At 41.7% G+C, this 18055-nt stretch overlaps 1 protein-coding gene across 13 annotated transcripts in view; it reads left to right on the forward strand.

Moving 5' to 3' along the window:
• Mapkap1 (MAPK associated protein 1) overlaps window positions 1-18055 on the forward strand; it is a 206516-nt gene that overhangs the window by 87650 nt on the left and 100811 nt on the right. For 11 of the 13 annotated variants that reach the window (XM_076928551.1, XM_034494897.2, XM_034494902.3 and 8 more), the window contains one exon: window positions 11625-11801. The exons of the other annotated variants lie outside the window; for them this stretch is intronic. In XM_076928551.1, the coding sequence (XP_076784666.1) occupies window positions 11625-11801 (177 nt within the window). The remainder of the gene's footprint in view (window positions 1-11624; window positions 11802-18055) is intronic. 13 annotated transcript variants of the gene reach the window in all.

Raw genomic sequence — 18055 nt, forward strand, 5'->3', positions numbered from 1 at the left:
AAGAAGCAAAGGGCCTAGTATGGTGGTACACGTGCTCCTGGCATCTGGCAAGAATGGCAGGAAAATCATTTCAAACTTCAGGCTAGCCTAGACTACATAGTAAGGCCTTAGTGTTAGGCTCCGTCTCAAAAACATACACAAAAAGGATAAGTTTATTCAGATGTATTGTTAATCAGGGAAATGCCAACAGAGACTCATCTATTTTACACACACACACACACACAATATGAAATTCGATTTAAAGTAAATTTTTGTTATGATGCTCTCTCTAATATAAAGTGGCATGAAGTTTAGATTTTCCTCCTTTTCCTTCTAAATCCCAAATCTGTCCTGCACTCCTTCTACTTGTTCCTTCCCATCCACAGGCGCCAGAGATGAGTCAGACAGTAGAAGGAGTTTGTTTTGGTTTTCTTTTTGTTTTTTCAGTTTCTCTGTGCAACATCTATTGTTGTCCTGGAACTTGCTCTGTAGACCAGGCTACCCTCAAACTCATACCAAAATGAGGAATAACCCAACTAGGTACTGTAATAATTCTTACTGTGCTTACCTAGCATCATGCAACAAAGAAAGAAAACACCATGGCCTTGATGATGCCCTTCTGAAATAGGCCCCTCAGTACAGCTCCTGCCAGAACCTGTCAGCCAGGGGAAGGAGCCAGACAAGAGGATCAACAGAACAAAGTATTGTGAAAGTGCATAGAGAAATCCATTGGTTTATATACTGATTTTAAAATGCAAAATAAAAGCATTAAATGAAAGAATACTAGTCGGAGTGAGTTCTAGGGCAGCCAAGGCTACACAGAGAAACCGTGTCTCAAAAAACCAAGAAAACATGCCGGGCGGTGGTGGCGCACACCTTTAATCCCAGCACTTGGGAGGCAGAGGCAGGCGGATTTCTGAGTTCGAGGCCAGCCTGGTCTACAGAGTGAGAGAGAAACCCTGTCTTGAAAAAACAAAAATACAAAAACAAAAACCCAAGAAAACAAAACAAAAAAAGAAAAAGAAGCAAAGAAAGAATACTGTGGACCAGGGAAAATTTGTAAGGACAGTCAGGAGTTGGCAGAGATAGTTTGAAGCACATAAGAAGTCACAATATGTTATTTAAGAAAAAAAAAAAAAAACAGAAAATGTACTGGGACAATACACAAGATCAGAACACTTGGTATATTGAAGCTATTAACTATACAGAATACTGGACTTAAAAGCTTCTACCTTTTTTTTTCCTTTTAAAGATTTTTATTAGTACACTGTGTCTATCCTCAGACACACCAGAAAAGGCATCAGATTCCAGTACAAATGGTTGTTGAGCCACCATGTGGTTGCTGGGAATTGAACTCAGGATCTCTGGAAGAGCGATTGGTGTTCTTAACTGCTGAGCCATCTCTCCCGCCCCAAACATGCACTTTTAGCAGCCCCTCAATTCACTGATTAAATAACACAATGGCCACACACTGTGGTTTTCATACTGATGCAACATGCTCAAATAAGAGAACTTTAAAATGTCTGTTTGTCTTACCACAAATTAAAAGAAAAACCTTTTAAATTCAAACTTTAATTTGAACAAATTTCAAAAACTGGTCATCCAGGCTAGCATTCCTGAAAACCTTCCTGGCATACATATTTAGAGAATTGTGGTAAAATACACTTAATTAATTTTTTTATATTTTAAGTTATATATATTTCATTTGGTAATCTAAAATGATTTAGCATCTTTATTTATTTTTTTTTCATAGTTGGTAAGAAGAGGCTCCTTTTTTTTCCCCAAAATGAAAACTAAACGATTTTTTTTTTAAATAAAGAAAACTGAACTGAAGGGTCAAATAGATGATCAGCTTTTTGTCAATGTCCTTGGTCGAGCTTGGCTTGCTGACATTTCAATAGTCACACACTGCATCACCCTCACCCCTATCCCTACCCCCACTCCCAACCACTAGTGCATTTTGAATTATCAAGTTAAGCCACAGGTCTTTCAGAAGTTTGCATTTCGTCTGGATTCTTAGTCTTCTTCTTCTTTTTTTTTTTTTTTTGTTATTGTTGGATTTTGGTTTTTCGAGGCAGGGTTTCTCTCTGTAGCCCTGGCTTGTCCTGGAACTCACTCTGTAGACCAGGCTAGCCTCAAACTCATAAATCCGCCTGCCTCTGCCTCCCAAGTGCTGGGATTAAAGGTGTGTGCCACCATTGCCTGGCCTTAGTCCTTTTTGATGTAAGCCAGTCTGTAAAATAAATCTCAGAAATCCCTTCCTGTGGGGTGGTGTGGGAAGGATTTTCTTTATCCTGTTAGTGTTGATGCTCTGGAATAGATCCTGATTTGGTCTTTCCCACTGGGCCAGTCTTTGGAAGAACACTTCATTCACAGGGACCAAATTGCTAGGTGCTTGTAAGAACTTTCCTCCAATTTTGGTTTGATTGTCAAGAAAACCATTTATACACGAGTATTGTTCAAGTGCCCTGCGCTATGAAAACTGCAGCATACAACTTGCCCCAGGAAAGGAATGGAGAAGTTGGCTGGGATTCTTGGCTTTTTTATTCTTTCTTGTGTTAACTGTTGGGTAAGATCTGACTATGATATTTAGCTTGATTTCCTCCCGATTTTGATAGACTGATCCTGAGAGAAACAGTGGGAAGACACTAACTGAAATTACTTAAGTCTGTCTACAAGACCAGATTGTACAATTTAGACTTCATTATTCACATTTATTGAATTTTGTGCCTTAAAAAGTTTTGTTTAGATTCAGGGGCCTTATTGTAATTTCTTTATATGTAGTCCATCATTTTGAGGGGAAAAAAAAATCTCTCCAAGTTGCCTTGGGTTTTGACTATTTGGTTTATGGATTAAGAGACACAGACTAAAGCTCCTCTCCAAGATCTCTTTATACTTTGTAGGTGAGCTCAAGCATTCCCTCAAGCCTCAATCTCCTGAGTGCTGACACCACAGGTGTGCCCATGCCCAGCTGTCCATTTCTCTTTATAGCAGAATACACTGCTTTTCCTCTTTTGTGTTTCCATTGAAGATTATCTCTTCCTTCTGAATTTTTTGACCATTATGTAGAAAGCTGTTTTACATGTTCCCATGCCAGTTTTGTGTGCATGTGAGCTTTCATCTCATTTGGGCAAGTACTTAGGAGCGCAGTGCCTGGGTTGCATGGTCAGGTAAACCTGTGTGATAAGATCCGGTCAGCTAGCTGTCTCTTAGAAGACTTCTGGGCTTCAGCCTTCCTATCAGTGAGCAGCTAGAGTTGTGTTGCCTACAGTTTCCCCAGCATTCAGTGCAGTTGGCATTTGGACTTTAACTATTCTTAGGGTGTGCAGTGGCAGTGCCTTTGCAGATTACCACCATGCTCAGCAGTGGAGGCCGGCACCAGGCTGCAGAGTCACACTGTTCAGAAGTAAAAATGAAGCTGAAAGCAGAAGGCACGTTTGTAATTTCAAATTTTCTGGTCATTACATTTTTAAAATTAGCAAAAGATGAACTTAAATTTTATGTAATGCATTTTATTTTGTTCAAAATAGAATCATTTCATCATTGGGATGGGAGTGTAGAGGTTTGTCTCTATTGGAAGCATGCTTGCCTAACATGTAGGGAGCCCTGAGGATCAACTCTAGCACGCCATAAAACAGGGCGTGAGGGCACAAGCCTGTGATCCTAGCTTATGGGAGGTAGAAGACTCGTATCAGTTCAGAGTCATTCTTGATGTCATACGGAGTTGCAGACCAAGCTACCTGACACCCTGTCTTTAAAAAGACAACTATACCCCCCACACACACACACACACAAAACACAAAATCTGTCACCATTATAAAAATTTTTACACATACAACACACTTATAAATCTTGTTGTGGTTGTAAATTTTTAATATGTGGTGTCTATTTGCAATTTAATATCCACTCAGACATGCCATTTGAGAAATGCATAGTAGCCACTTACAGCTTGTAATTGAACAGTGCTGAACATACCAAGCAGGTCTAGCCAGGCAGTGCAGATTCCCATCCTATGGTAGACCTATGTTACTAGTCTTAATGTCAGTTATCTGCAGCCCTTGAGGAGAGTTGGTGATTTTGTATAGTTAAAGACCTTATCTCATTAAGCATCAAACATCCTCATTTTTCCATAGACACTCTGAAACATGCTAGCATCTTTGTCTCTTCTCTTTGTCAGAGTTCAATATAGTAGTTAAAAGTATAAAATACAGGGCTGGAGGGTTGGCTCAGAGGTTAAGAGCACTGACTGCTCTTACAGAGGTCCTGAGTTCAATTCCCAGCAACCACATGGTGGCTCACCACCATCTGTAATGAGATCCAGTGCCCTCTTCTGGTGTGTCTGAAGACAGTGACAGTGTACTCACATTTAAAAAAAAAAAAAAAAAAAAAAAAAAAACTTTTAAAAAATAAGTGTTAAAATACAGAACCATGGCCTTGTTTTTAAATCTAGTGTTACTACAGCAGGCTGATCTTGTATGTGTTACTTAGGTTTCAAACAGTATAGTGTTCTTGTGTGTAAAATGTAGTGTATACAATAACAGTTGTTTTAAAAAAAAAAGATGAGAAAATCCATAGCCTACAATTTTCTAGTAGTCATTCACACAGGACTGTGAGTTAGCACTCTCTCATTACAAGTGATTTCATCGTGTGTGGTACTCTGATAGCTCATAAGTGTATGGCGGTATTAGGCAGGTTACACCTCTTATCTGTCTCCTCTGAGTTCACACCTCAGTCTACTCTCCTCGACTTTCTAGATCACTGCCTCCACTCTATGTTCCTTGGTTAAGAGCCTTTGCCCTCCCATGCATTCCTGTGCATGTTAAGGCTTCCCATTTAAACTGGCAACAGTTCCTTGTGTGTACTATTCTCTAGTCAGATATGCCTTTCTACCTTCATCTCTTGATATCCTGCTTAATCTCCAGAGCCCTGTGGATCACCTATATATCTCCCCTGCTCATCTTTGGCAGCCACTGATGCTTAAAGACTTTACCACCTTCCATTCCTTCATCAGATGTTTTTGGAACCGTAGGCCCTAGATATAGAGGAAGGGTAAAATGGAGAGGAAGCAAGAGGAATGTTGTCCCTTCACTCAGAAATTTGGAGTGGCCACTGAGGACCTGTCAGAAAACATAGAGGTTCAGAGCTGGGGCAAATGGAGGCATGGCTTACTGAAGGAGCATCCCAGGGAAGTCTGAAGAGCCGCAGCACAGGTGTGAGCTGAAGTCTGCATGGTGTCTCTGTGAGCTTGTACCCCAGTCCAGAGCACCATGCAGTAAGTGATATGTGAAGCAGATGGAAGCACATGCACGGAAACCTTCAGATCTACACAAATGGCTCAGCCCTGCCATGCAAGGGAGGCTTTCTCCAAGAGTCTGCGGAAGCAAGCTTCTGCCTCTCAGAGTCCTTTGCTCACCAGTAACTGCCATCCTGGTGAGATCTCCCTGCTTCATTTGTTTGTTTGTTTGTGGTTTTATTATTTATTGTTATTATTATTTAGTTTTATAAAATTATTGTTTGAGATTTTAATATAATGGCTTCATTTCTCCCTTCCCTTTTCTCCTTCTAAATGCTCCTTTATACCACCACCACCCCTCCGCCACTTGCTCTCTTTCAAATTCATGGTCTCTTTTTTCTTTATTGTCGTTGTGTCTGTATATTCTTAAATACATAAGAACAACCTTCTCAGTCCATATAATGTTACTTGTTTTTTTTTTCAGGGGTGACCGTTGGCTATTAGATAAGCAGTTGGTACACACTTCCATGGGGAAGACTATTCTGCTTTCAGCGTTTTTTAGAGACCTGTAGCTCTTTGTGTAGCGTCCTATCCCCTAGCCTCACCCACTTTGCCATATCTGTTGGCATTGCTTTTGTTTAGCAATCATTGGGACTTTCTGAGTGTAGTAGCTTCTGACATTCTGACAGTCTCACAGCAGAATTCCTGTTCCTCTGGCTCTTAACAGTCTCCTCTTCATCAGTGGTCTCTGAGCCTTAGATGCAGGAGGTGAAGGTGTATCTGTTGGGACTGAGCTCCCCAACTCTGCATTTTGATTGGTTGTAGTTTTCTGCATCCAGTCTCTATTTGTTGGAAAGAGAAGTTTCCTTGATGAGGAGTGAGGGATTATGCTGGTTTAGTAAAGTGGACAGCATGAACATTTTATTTAAGCCAAACCTATCTATATATAGTAATTTAAGTATAGAAAGGAGCCTTTAGGTAGATGGTTAATAGAATGGTTCCTTAGGACATCTTCAGAGACCCTTACTGTCCTTTTACGCCCTTCCTTTGTACTTACCTCCTTTCCTCTCTCTCACTAGAACCCCCACCATTTTCACCATTTTTAATTTTAATTTTATGTGTATGGGTATTTTGCCTACCATACCATTTGGCATACCATTTGCATGCCTGGTGCCCACAAAGGCCAGAAGAGGGTATCAGATCTCCTGGGACTAGAGTTGTAGACAGTTGTGAGCTGCCAAGTGGGTGCTAGAGCAGAGACCCAGGTCTCTGGGAAAGTAGCTCTTAAATGCTGAACCATCTTTCCAGCCCCCGATGTTCTGATTTAAACGATAGATAGAAGAGTTATACAGACATTGTAGTCACCGAGTGGAAGAGAAAGCAAGCCAATACTCAGTTTACAAACTGCTAGAGTTGCCCACTTCTAGGCGATGGTTGATAGATAAAATAGTGTGTCCCACTGTGTGCTAAAGCACTCTTAGTTTACTGTCTTACTTCTTATGGCAGTTCTGGAGGTCATAAGTAATGTTTTTGCTATAGAGAAACTGAGAACTAGGAGTTAAGGCACTTCTCAAGGTCCCGTCTGTTTTATTACATGGCACAGGCGGGAATGAGCAGGGTGCAGTTGTCAGTCAAGGTGTGAACTAGAGCTGCTTGTTTCCTGTGCTTTAGTGTTGTGGTTGTGAGCCTAGCCTTCATCAGCTGAGCCATCTCTCTTCTGTACCATTTCCTTAACTGTTCTGTACAAAGAAGTGAAGTTGCTCTCCTCCTCCTTCTTCCTTTTGTCTAAGGGGGAGGGGAACATTTTTTTTCCACAATTCATAACAACCATGGCTATTATGGAACTCGCTCTATAGACCAGGCTGGCCTTTAGTTCACAGAGATCCTCCTGCCTCTGCCTCCTGAGTACTGGGATTAAAGGCTTGCACCACCCTGCTTAGCTATGAAGTTCTTATAAGCAGCATCATGAACAGATGCTGTACTGCTGGTTTTGTATCAACTTGACACAAGCTAGAGTGATCAGGGAGGAAGGAGCCTCAGTTGAGGAAATGTCTCCATGAGTTCCAGCTGTAGGACATTGTCTCAATTAGTGGTCAGTTTGGGAGGTCCCAGCCTATTGTGGGTGGTGCCATACCTGGCTGGTGGTTCTGGGTTCTATAAGAAGGCAGGCTGATATAGATCATGTTCCCCTAACTGGGTCACCTTGTCTGGTGTCAGTGGGAGAGGATTTGCCTAATCCTGTAGTGACTTAAGTGTCAGGGGGTTGGGGAGATAAAGGTAGTTTGAAGGTGGTATTTGATGGGGGGGGGGACGGGGGACTCCCCATTCTCAGAGGAGAAGAGCTCTGTCTAGAGCCCTGTACTGCACTGGGGTAAGAGTCAGTCAGGGAAGCCTTTCCTGCAGTAATGAGGCTTGACTGTCTAAGAACACGGTGCCTCCAGGCTGATGGCCCACACAGATGAGACTGACAATCGCCTGAGGAGAGAACTGCTAACAGGAAGTTAGGCTGAGCCCAGGGTATGTGCTCTGGAAAGGACGGCAGTAAAGCACAGTGGAAGATGTGTTCTTGTAGAAGGTACGGAAAGGCCTTATGCAAGATGTGACAATTCCACATTTATGTTTCTGAAATGTCCTGCTGATAGTGGGATTGAAAGACTATCTACAGGAAAAGTTTATAATAGAGTATGTATTTGTGGAATTCATATTCACACTATTTCTGTAAATTTATTCGGAAGACTGTCTAATTCAGAATAATACACAGGACTTCTGTGTACAGAAATGATAAAATTAGCAAATAAGAATGTTAATACAATTATCATAAACATATGCACATAAGACAACACAGCTCTGTACAGGAACATGGTACGGTATGAAAACAAGAATGGGGACCCTCGAGGCCCTTGGGTTTGAAGAGACAGAAGCTCCCAGAGCTGAGGGCAGCTAGCAGCTAGCAGGTATTTTCTCTCTGGAGCTGCTGTGCTGGGGGAACTTCTGTGTGAGGTTGCTGTGGTGTGAGGTTGCTGTGCTTTGAACCTTACAATAATATTTAGCACCCTTACCATTCATTTTATGTGGGGTTTGGAGAAGTAGAAACTTTGACAGTCTTAATTTTTTCCTCTGACTTCAGAGATCAACTTCTGAGTTACAATCCTCTCAGTAACCTCCTGCTTCTCCCTAACCAATGCCCAGCAGACTCTTAATATCGATTGGCCATCACAATAACCACCAGGACCCTGGTACCGAGAGCTCTGGACATTTCAGAATAATGTGTAAAAGCAAAACCGAACAGTAAGCATTTGTCTGTGGTCATCACACTGCAAAGGATTTTTCCCTGCATTTCCAAAGAAGGGTGAATTTTTATGAGCATGCCAGATAAAATGAGGAAAAATCTGGGATGCTTCCTGAAACACTCCTGCATTTTCATGTATGAACTAAATGTTATCTGTATATAGGCTGCAGGCTTCTGTCACTTCATAAAAGCCAAACTAGCCTTTATACAGAAAATGAATATTGGCCAACCTAGTGAAATACATTTTCCCAATGGAAAAAACTTGATGTCAGCTATTGATACATAGATAAGTGAAACCAAGTTGCTATATTCACTGAAGATTTGCTTGCATGTCTCTATCTCTTCTGCCCGAAGGCTCTGACCACAGCTTCCATTTTTACTCCTGCTCAGTGTTCAAAGCCTCATCCTCTTATAGTTTGGTCGTCTCTCCTCTCAAGACTATCCATCATTAAGACTCAGCCTCTTGTTTCTCTCTTCCTGCTCGTTAGTCTGGATCATCAGATACCAGTCAGCCAGCCTCATGCTCTCTGTGCCTTGCTATAACCAGAAGATGAAGACTTGTTGAAGAAATCTTGCAAAATGAGAATCCTTTTTCATGCTAGACACTGCAATGAATAAAGTAATTTAATCTTTATAAGACTCTTGTGCAGCAGATAGGATTATTTCCTCTGTAATTCCAGAGTTCCATAGTACAGTGAGTGCTTGGAACCTGCAGCTGTGTTGAGAAATAAGTAACCACATACGCGGCCACAGCACTGGTAGCTCAGGGGTTAGGAAGGTTAACTTGTTGCAGACTTTTCCTAACTCTCTTATAAGAAAATGAAAATGAGAACAGGACATTTGGAAAGTACAGGAGATAGAAAGAAAAACTCCATGTGACAATTGTTTCCTTAGCCTTTGAAAAACTTTTGTACAGTTTCTAGTCTTTGAACACAACTCAATTCTTTATATAGTTGCAATCATTTCTTACTGTTTTTATCTATCAAAAAATGGGAAGTCGGTACTCATATCTTGAAGTGCTCTCCCTACTTAAGGATCCATACTTAGTGGCACACCTCTCCTGCCCCTTTAAGAAGCCATGTGTGGTGGTACATGTGCGTGCAATATCCACACTCTGATGGCTTCCAGTGGAAGCCAGAGAGTTGGGAGCTTAAGGCCAGCTATAGCTATATGGAAAATATAAGGCCAGCCTTGGCTGTATGAGCCTCTGCCTGAAAAAAAAAATTCTTTCACCTTGACTTCTGCTGCTTTCTTTCTTATCTGATGCTGCAATCTCTGATGTGTATAATGCCCAGAGCTCCCTACCAGGTCAGCTGATAGCTCCACCCCCTTCTGGTTATCACATGCCCCTTTGCTTTACTCTCAGACCTGAGCTTATGGCGTTTGTTGAGTTTGTTTTTATGGGGACTCTGGAGTGTCCCATGACAATCAAAAGCAGGATTCTTCTGATATCAGTATTGGGCTTTCTGCTTTGATCAATAATAGGCTTGTTATTTGCCTTCGAGCCTCTGTGGTATCGGGAAATCACAAACATCCTTCAGATTGATTTGCATGGCAAAAAATAATCTGTGCTGTCTCTTGCTTGTCTCATCCCATCTGCCCTGCTCATAAAACCCTAGAGGCACAGCAGACCCAAGGCTGCAACACAGCTGCCCCATTAAACTCAGAGACCCTCCTGCCCTATTGCTTCTCTGTGCGTTCATAACTTAAGGACTAATAGAACTCTTCAAGCTGGCTCCCATCTGACCTTACTATAGTCACCTCATCTTTAGATTCTATGTGCTTTGCTCTATAGACATCACTGAATCTAATCCTGAATTAGGACATTAAGACTTTGTTATGGATGTGGAAATAGAAAACAGGACTATTGATGAAGTTTATTCTGGAACTCATATAGCCCAAGAGCCATGAAGCTGAGAATTTAACTTGGGTCTCCCATGCCATTTCTGCCTCTAAAAAGCATCTCTTTCTGCATGCATTGGGTGTGGACAGTTTGCTGTAAAGATGGAGAAGTTCTCACCACCCAGACAAGAACTTTGTATTTCTTACCAATATTGCAAACACATGTAAAGTTATCAATCTACTTAGCAGATTTATGTTTCCATTAATTTTCATCTGTCCCTGTTACCTGTTTTATACAATAAATACTTTGCAGCCTTGAGAGACACACCGAGTGTAGATTCCCTGAATTAGGCTCTCTCAGTACACAGAGTTGCAGCTATAGATTGTGAATTAACTGGGAAAATTGCAAATCAGGTAGTCAGCGTAATAATTCATTGTCACATCCAATCAATAAACTTTGTAAATCAACTCATTTAATTCAAAAAATGATCTATATAGATCAAGCAACCAATTAAACAATTAGCATACACTTTGGAATTAATTAATTAAAGCATCAATCACATAATTAAAATTCCAAATTTGAGCTGCAGAATTTAGAGTTCTCCTGCCTTCTGAACTATTAGATTATGTTCTGAAGCCAGCCTGCCTACATGCTAGCAGGTTTGCGATTTCCCAGCTTGCCCTGAAGCACTCCAATGGCTTCACCATTCATTTATTTACACATTCACTAATGTATTGTCAAGGTCTTGTGTATCCCAGGCCTGCTAGCTATGTGACCAAGGATAGCCTTGAACTTGGTATGAGCACCAGGATAAATCAGACCATTTGCTTTTATTCAGGTAAGGTTCTATGGTGTTTGGAATCAGATCCTACCCAAAGAGGCAGCTACTTTTTAAGGAAAGAAGTGTGCAGCTGGTCTTAGTTACCAGGCCTACCTGTGTGTGATGTGCATCAGGGGCTCTCCAGCAGTACTTTTCCCTTTGTTTGTGAGTAGATTCTAAAGTACTGTTGTACTTACTTCCCCCTCTGTGTTATGGCCTTCCTTTAATGCCAACATTAAATCTCATTTTTTATCTCAGGGACTGAGTTCTAGCTCTTATCTCTACTAAGTGTCCAGTAAATGTGGGAGAAATGACACAATGTAAAGACACCTTTGTCTTGCTAACAGGTTATCCTGGGCTGAGGGTAGAGAGCAGCAAGGTTGGTGTGCTGGCTGGGCCACTGTCTGGTTACATGTCCCTTTCGTGCAGCCCTCACTTGCCTTTATGGTTTTGCTTTCAGTGACAATGTCAGTGCCTACTGCCTGCATATTGCTGAGGACGATGGGGAGGTGGACACGGATTTCCCGCCCCTGGATTCCAATGAGCCCATTCATAAGTTTGGCTTCAGTACTTTGGCCCTGGTTGAAAAGTACTCCTCTCCTGGTCTGACCTCCAAAGAGTCGCTCTTTGTTCGCATGTGAGTACTCCCTGTTACTTCCTCAGTTTGTCACCCGACCTTTGGGCTTTGTTTATCAGGTGAATTATGTGTGTCACCTGGAACATCTGCTCACACGGTTACTTGCAGAACAATTTGGGAACATGTGCATTGCTGTTTCGAGTGTCTGTACCTAGGACACGTGCAGCCTGTTGAACACTAGTAGACTGTAAGATAGATCTAGGAACAGCATGTCTACAGATGACCTCTGGGAGCAGTGGTGACTAGGATCCTGGGAAGCAGTATCTGGGTTTGCCTCTTTCTAGTCAAGGACACCAACCTACATGAAAATGCGTATTATGGCCATTTTTCTATTGTGACTTAAAATACTTTTCTTTCCAACTGGTTCAAATTGTATTTGTTTTTCCTCGGTTGCCTCTCTTTAGACTATGCTTGCTCTATGCTTCTGTCAGTCTGGTAAAGCCTTAAAGAAACCACTCTCAGAAAAGTATATGTACATACATAAAATAAAATTCATTGGAATATAAAAAGACTCTCTTATATTGAAAGTCAACAGATGATTAAACAACTCTCTATGTAGTGATACATCTAGCTTTATTAATAGATCACCTAACAAGACCCAGAGGAGTTCTGACCATGGCTCTTTAGGCCTGTTGATTCAGAGCAGAGAGATGAGTCTAGATGCTGCTTCAGGAATCTGCACCATTTGTAGCAAACAGTGGTGTTAGCTAAGATGTCTGCTCATGATGATCTGCACTAGCGTGGCTCATCCTGCTGTCACTTGTCGCCTCCACTTTCCATCTGAGGAAATGCTAAGGACTGCAGGTGGAAATGACCGTGTGTCCATTGGGATCCACGTTGCTGCTGAGTCCCATAGCTAGGGGTGAGCCCATACACTCAGGTTTGCATCTAACCTACGTGTGTCTAACCTGCGGCTCCAGTCTCCCTCTCCTGGCTATCTCCTGGGATTAATAGTGATCCCTTTGGCACCCCCTGCTGTTTGAAACCAGCAAATTCATGGTCCTAATGAGGGATTGCTTTGAAGGAGCTTCTCCTTTCCCTTTAAAACACATTCCTTTGTTTGAGACTTAGGAAAATGGGATTCTGCAGCATGTGATGTGTAAGTGTTCTATGTCTTCCTCCCCTTGAGCAAGAACAGACATCAGGTGCCAGGGGTGAGCTGGGAGCAGCCTCTCCAGTGGCTGCCTTACCTCTACTCTCAAGTCAGATTTGATCTACAAAAGAGCATATTTTTCCTCACATTTTCATTTCTGAAACAAAAACGACAGCTTTACAGAACACCTAAAATAATTTTAAATGATAAAGTTTTCAAAATAATTAAAAAGTTATGCAGCGATTCTGCCTTCCTAATAAAACTGGGGTACCCACACATTTGGACCCATGCGTACACACACAAGTAAAGCCAGAGGTCAGTGCCTTCTTCAGTTGCTTTTCCACCTTAGGTTTGGACAATATCTCAGAAAACCTGGTGCTCACTGTTCTGTCTAGGTAGGCTGGCCAGAGAGCTCCCAGGACCGCCTGTGTCAGTCCGTCCCTTAGCCCGGCCCTAGATGTGCACCACTGTGTCCATCAGCCGGCACTTTACACACCGGGAATCTCCTCAGCCTGTGTCTGATCCAGGGTATAGCAATTACAGTTTCATTATTTGTGTGTTACATTATATTTGTTTTACATTGTGATAGAATATTTCAATACCCTTAATTCCTATAATCTATTGTTACTTTGTGCCAGAAATCTAGATGGAGACATCTTGTAGACAGAGAAAAATCTTCTTTTCTTGTGAAGATTATACTACCTAATGAGAACACAGTTGTCAAAAAAAAAACAAAAACAAAAAAACCCAAAACCATAAACATGGTAAGCAGCTTGAACGCATGAGGGCCACAAAGTGCTAGGCAGGCTGGGTTTGGATTTTTCTAAGGAATGACAGTCTTCTGGATCCCTGTGCTCTGTTGAAGTACTTCTTACAGTCATTTCCTTTAAGTAAGCAGGGTTGTTAGTCAGAGAGTAGGAATTTCTATTTATGCTGAGACTTGAACTCAGGACAATATGCATGGTGAGTGCTCCATGACTTACACCTCCATCCAAATTCTGATTTCATTTTCAAGCAGCCTTCTGAAAGATGTACCCGTTTAGAAGAAAAGCATCAAGAAACTGCCTCTTTTCCCAGTTGTCTGGTAAAATAGTGCAGACTACTCACTCGTGTGTGTGTGTTGGGCTGAGTAGCCTCCCACCTGCTTATCTGGTCCGAGTTCTAAGCCTAGGAGACCTTTAGTCTAGAGACATGTCTTATTTGTATCAGCAAAGGGAGGAGAGCTTAGCTCCTCCTCTTCATTTCCTCCCTTTCCTCCTCCCACCTCTGTCTCCTCTAGCAAGAAAAGACCCTGAGAACTGAAGGAGTTAGGAAAGTAGGCTGGACAGTAAGTAGTAAAGTAAGGAGTCAACTGTGGAAATGCTTCCTTGTTTATCAAATTGCCCAGTTTTGAGTATGCCCACTGTGGAGCTGTGAGAACGAAGGCTGCACAGCATTATCCCCAAGCCTGCACTTGACTCCGTGTCCTATGAAAGGTGAGGGTGAAGGAGGGCTGCTGGTGGTCTCTTCTGTCAGGTAGATCCCATTCTCCGAGGGCTGACCTTCAAACCAGTACTGAGTTCAGGAAAGATCATCGAGGCCTTGAAGCCTATCTGTTGCCCAGCCTGACTTTGTCCTTACTGATGGGTTTGATCCTGGTGGATTCTGTAAGTTTTTCTTGCTTAGTTAAATGGTGATAAATGCTATCAACCTCACAGGTCAGTTGTAGGTATTAAATGGAAAGCTTGGAACTGTGTCTGGAGTGGGTAAGTGTGACCTTTTGTGCTAGCTGCTGTTACTGTTGTATTAAAATTACCCTTAGAGAGGGATAGCTGGATCCTCTGGACCTCTGGCACCCACACAGCCCCTGGATTGTTCTTGACTTGCTCAGTTTACTACAGCTACGTTTTCCTGCCTCCCTGCCCCCTATTTAGTGTTACACTGACTGAAAAGGCCTAATGGAAGTAAATGTCACTGGATGTGGGCAAGTAGTAGACGGACGTTGAGGCCTGGGAGAATTTCAGATTAGACTTCGTAGGAGTAGACTTCCTTAGAGATGGCTCAAGAAACATTGTGGAAGAGAAACATCAAGGGCCAGAATACCAGGAAATCTACTGTGAAAGAGTCTCTGTTAGAAATGGTTGTATAAACCAGACTGGAACAATAGCAATATCATTGGATAAGATAATGTAAAAGGTAACACCTTATATAAGCTCCCTGAAGGCTGGACACAAAAATAAGTTTCTGTGCCCTGAGCACCCAGTGGAGGGTTTTGTGGAGAAGGTATAGGTGAATCTTCAGGTCTGTGGCTGCCAGGGGACCAGTGGCAAGCACTATGCCCCATCTTACTTAACCTTCATGACTATACTGCACTTTGAGTACAGGAAGCTCACTTTTGCCTCCCAATGAAATCTAACACAGGCTTTGAACCCTGGCAAACCTGAGTTCAAGTCTCAGTAGTAACTTGCTATGTGACTTTGGCAACTTTGCTTATCTTAATTTATCTCCTATTAAATCCAGACAACAGAAATAATCTTAAACATAAGTAATAAACTTTCATAAACTTATGCTCATTGTTAAGCCTTACTCTTTCTCTACTACCTGAATACTACTTTAATACTACTTGAATGCATACAAATATAAAACTTGGGCTATAAAATTCTATAATATGTTAGCTATAAATGTCTCATTTTTATACAACCTAAAGTATGACATTAAATACAAGTAAATGATAGTGTAGTGGCTTGAATATGCTTGGCCCAGGAAGTGGCACTGTTGGGACGTGTGGCCTTGTTGGAGGAGGTGTGCCACTGTGGAGAGGTAAATTTTACCATCTTGATACCAGTGTTTTGCTAAAAATAAATTGACGTTGGGTTTGGTGAGAGTTTAATTGTTTTACTTGTCAAATTGGTTCTTGATTTTCACTTTCATGGAGATGTCATTGCCGTATTATTTTCATTTTAAGGAATGAATGGGATTTTTAATTACCAGTACATTATTTTAATTGATATATAATGTATTCTCCAAATGTAAATGTTCTCTACTAGAAAATCCTTATTTGCCTGTGTCCTGCCATACTTGTTGCTAGCAGAAGTGCTGTTCTGCCCAGGACTTTCCTACTGTAAAACTGAGAGCCCTGTGTTCAGAGCAGAGCTCTTTCCTCCGGTTACCTTCTCCCACCCCATAAGCCAGGCTAGCTATGGTTCCTGCTTTTGCTGTTTGGGCTACACAGAGGTGGGCCATCCTTCTGAGTGATACCTTGGAACCCATGATTCCAACACCAAAGAACACACATTTTTTTTAGGGACCAGCCAGCTCTAGTAAAGCACCTTGTGTGCTCTGAGTTCTTACACCATCTTTCTGTTTAGCATAGTTTGCATCTGTGTCCAGTGATAAATTTGACCTTTCTACTCCATTAGTGTTAAATAGCTCTAGCTGATGGAATGTGATGGAATAATCTCACCAGCTTATCTCAAACACTGCCAGACCTCCTGTGAAGGCTGTGTGTCATATGGTTTCTGTAGCAACACTCCATTATAGTGTGATGGTTGCCATGGGCAATGCAGAGGTAGTAGACATGGCTGGGGTTTGTTTGTCGGCCACTGGTTCTTTCTAATAGGCTGATTTCCTTTCACTTCTGGGCCAGCTGGGTAGAGTGAGAGAACCATTGAACGAGAATTGATGATGATCTAAGCATATGCATATTTACAATATATGTGTGTGTGTGTGTGTGTGTGTGTATATATATATATATATAGTATGTGTGTATAGAGTGACATGAATATATTTATTTATACATTAATTTTTCTTTTAATCTAACCACATATAGATCTCCATATATATGTATATGGTTTTTGTATATGTGTATGATTTTCATTGAACTAAAATAAAATGTTTAAGTTTTAAAGCTCAGCTTATAAATTTAATAGTTATCCTGGAAGAAGGGGGCTATGAACCTAAGAAAATGATACCATGCAGATGAATGTTAGGGGGAAAGGAGACTAAATTTTAAATTCCTTTCATTTTATCCTGCAAAGATTATGAATTATTAGATTTATATAATAATTTGCATTCTATTTTTATCATTTTCTTCCCTCATCAGACAGAAGTGAAAAGAAATAAACCTATTGCAGTAAGCCAGAGACTGTCAGTAGTAAAATAGACTTCATTTATCTGAAGGAGGGAAAAAACAGTAAATCCCTTCTGGAAAAAAATGTTGTATGGAAATGAATGTGGAGTTGGATGCCTTCTAATATGCCTTGTAAGTCCAGCCTAGGTCTCCAGCAAATCCTATAAGCCTTAGGAAATCCCAGGACATAGAGCTGCTGTGTGAGGGAGACTGGAGTTCTCTACTAATTTGAAAATTAGAAACTGCTAAGGAACACCTTTCTTTCCCAGCCCAGGGGTGGATCACTTTCTGAACTACCTGTTGCTTCTGATTGACTTTAGACAACTGGGTGTGTGCTGCCTGAGCCGTTTACCTTCACTGCTTTTGATCCAGCTGTGAGGATGAGGGGACATATTGGAACCGTGGGAAGAAGTAGTGGATAGGAAGGAGAGAGAAAGTAGGTACAAAGAGCAGGAGAGGCTCATTGTTTCTTGAGATGGGTTCTTTTTTATATAAGGCCGGCCTGGAACTTGGTAAGCAGCCAAAGGCACTTTGAACTCCTGACCCACATGCCTGGTTTGTATAGTGCTAGACATCAACCCCAGAGTTGTGAGCCTGCTGGGCAAGTACTCTACTAGCTGAAAATGTAGCCCCAGGATGCTTTTTGAGTGACGTCCAAAGCCAGGTGAAGAGCTGGATCTCAGCTGGTACCCAGCATCTGAAGAAGTGCTCCTTGCTAGCAGTGACCAAGCCAGGTGTTGGTACAAGAAGGAGACCCACCTCGTCTGCCTGCTTCTTTCCTCCTCCAGCACTGTGCTCATTCATCCAGAACTGCTGGAGAGAATTGAGCTCACAAATGGCAGTGGCAAAACAGACCTTGCTCCGGAATGAGGACTCCAAGGGAACAAACATCTAGGCTAATGAAACAGACAGAACCCAGGTCAGACCCCATCGGTCAGAGCACTTAACATTACCTTCCTTTGTGTTTTCCTTACAATGTTTAATACAATAAAGGGATATAAGATTGCAAGCTAATGGAGTCTAGCTACAGTTCTGCTGTGTGGTTGAAAAGCC

This window comes from Arvicanthis niloticus, chromosome 2, assembly GCF_011762505.2.
Source record: "Arvicanthis niloticus isolate mArvNil1 chromosome 2, mArvNil1.pat.X, whole genome shotgun sequence".
NCBI lineage: Eukaryota > Metazoa > Chordata > Mammalia > Rodentia > Muridae > Arvicanthis > Arvicanthis niloticus.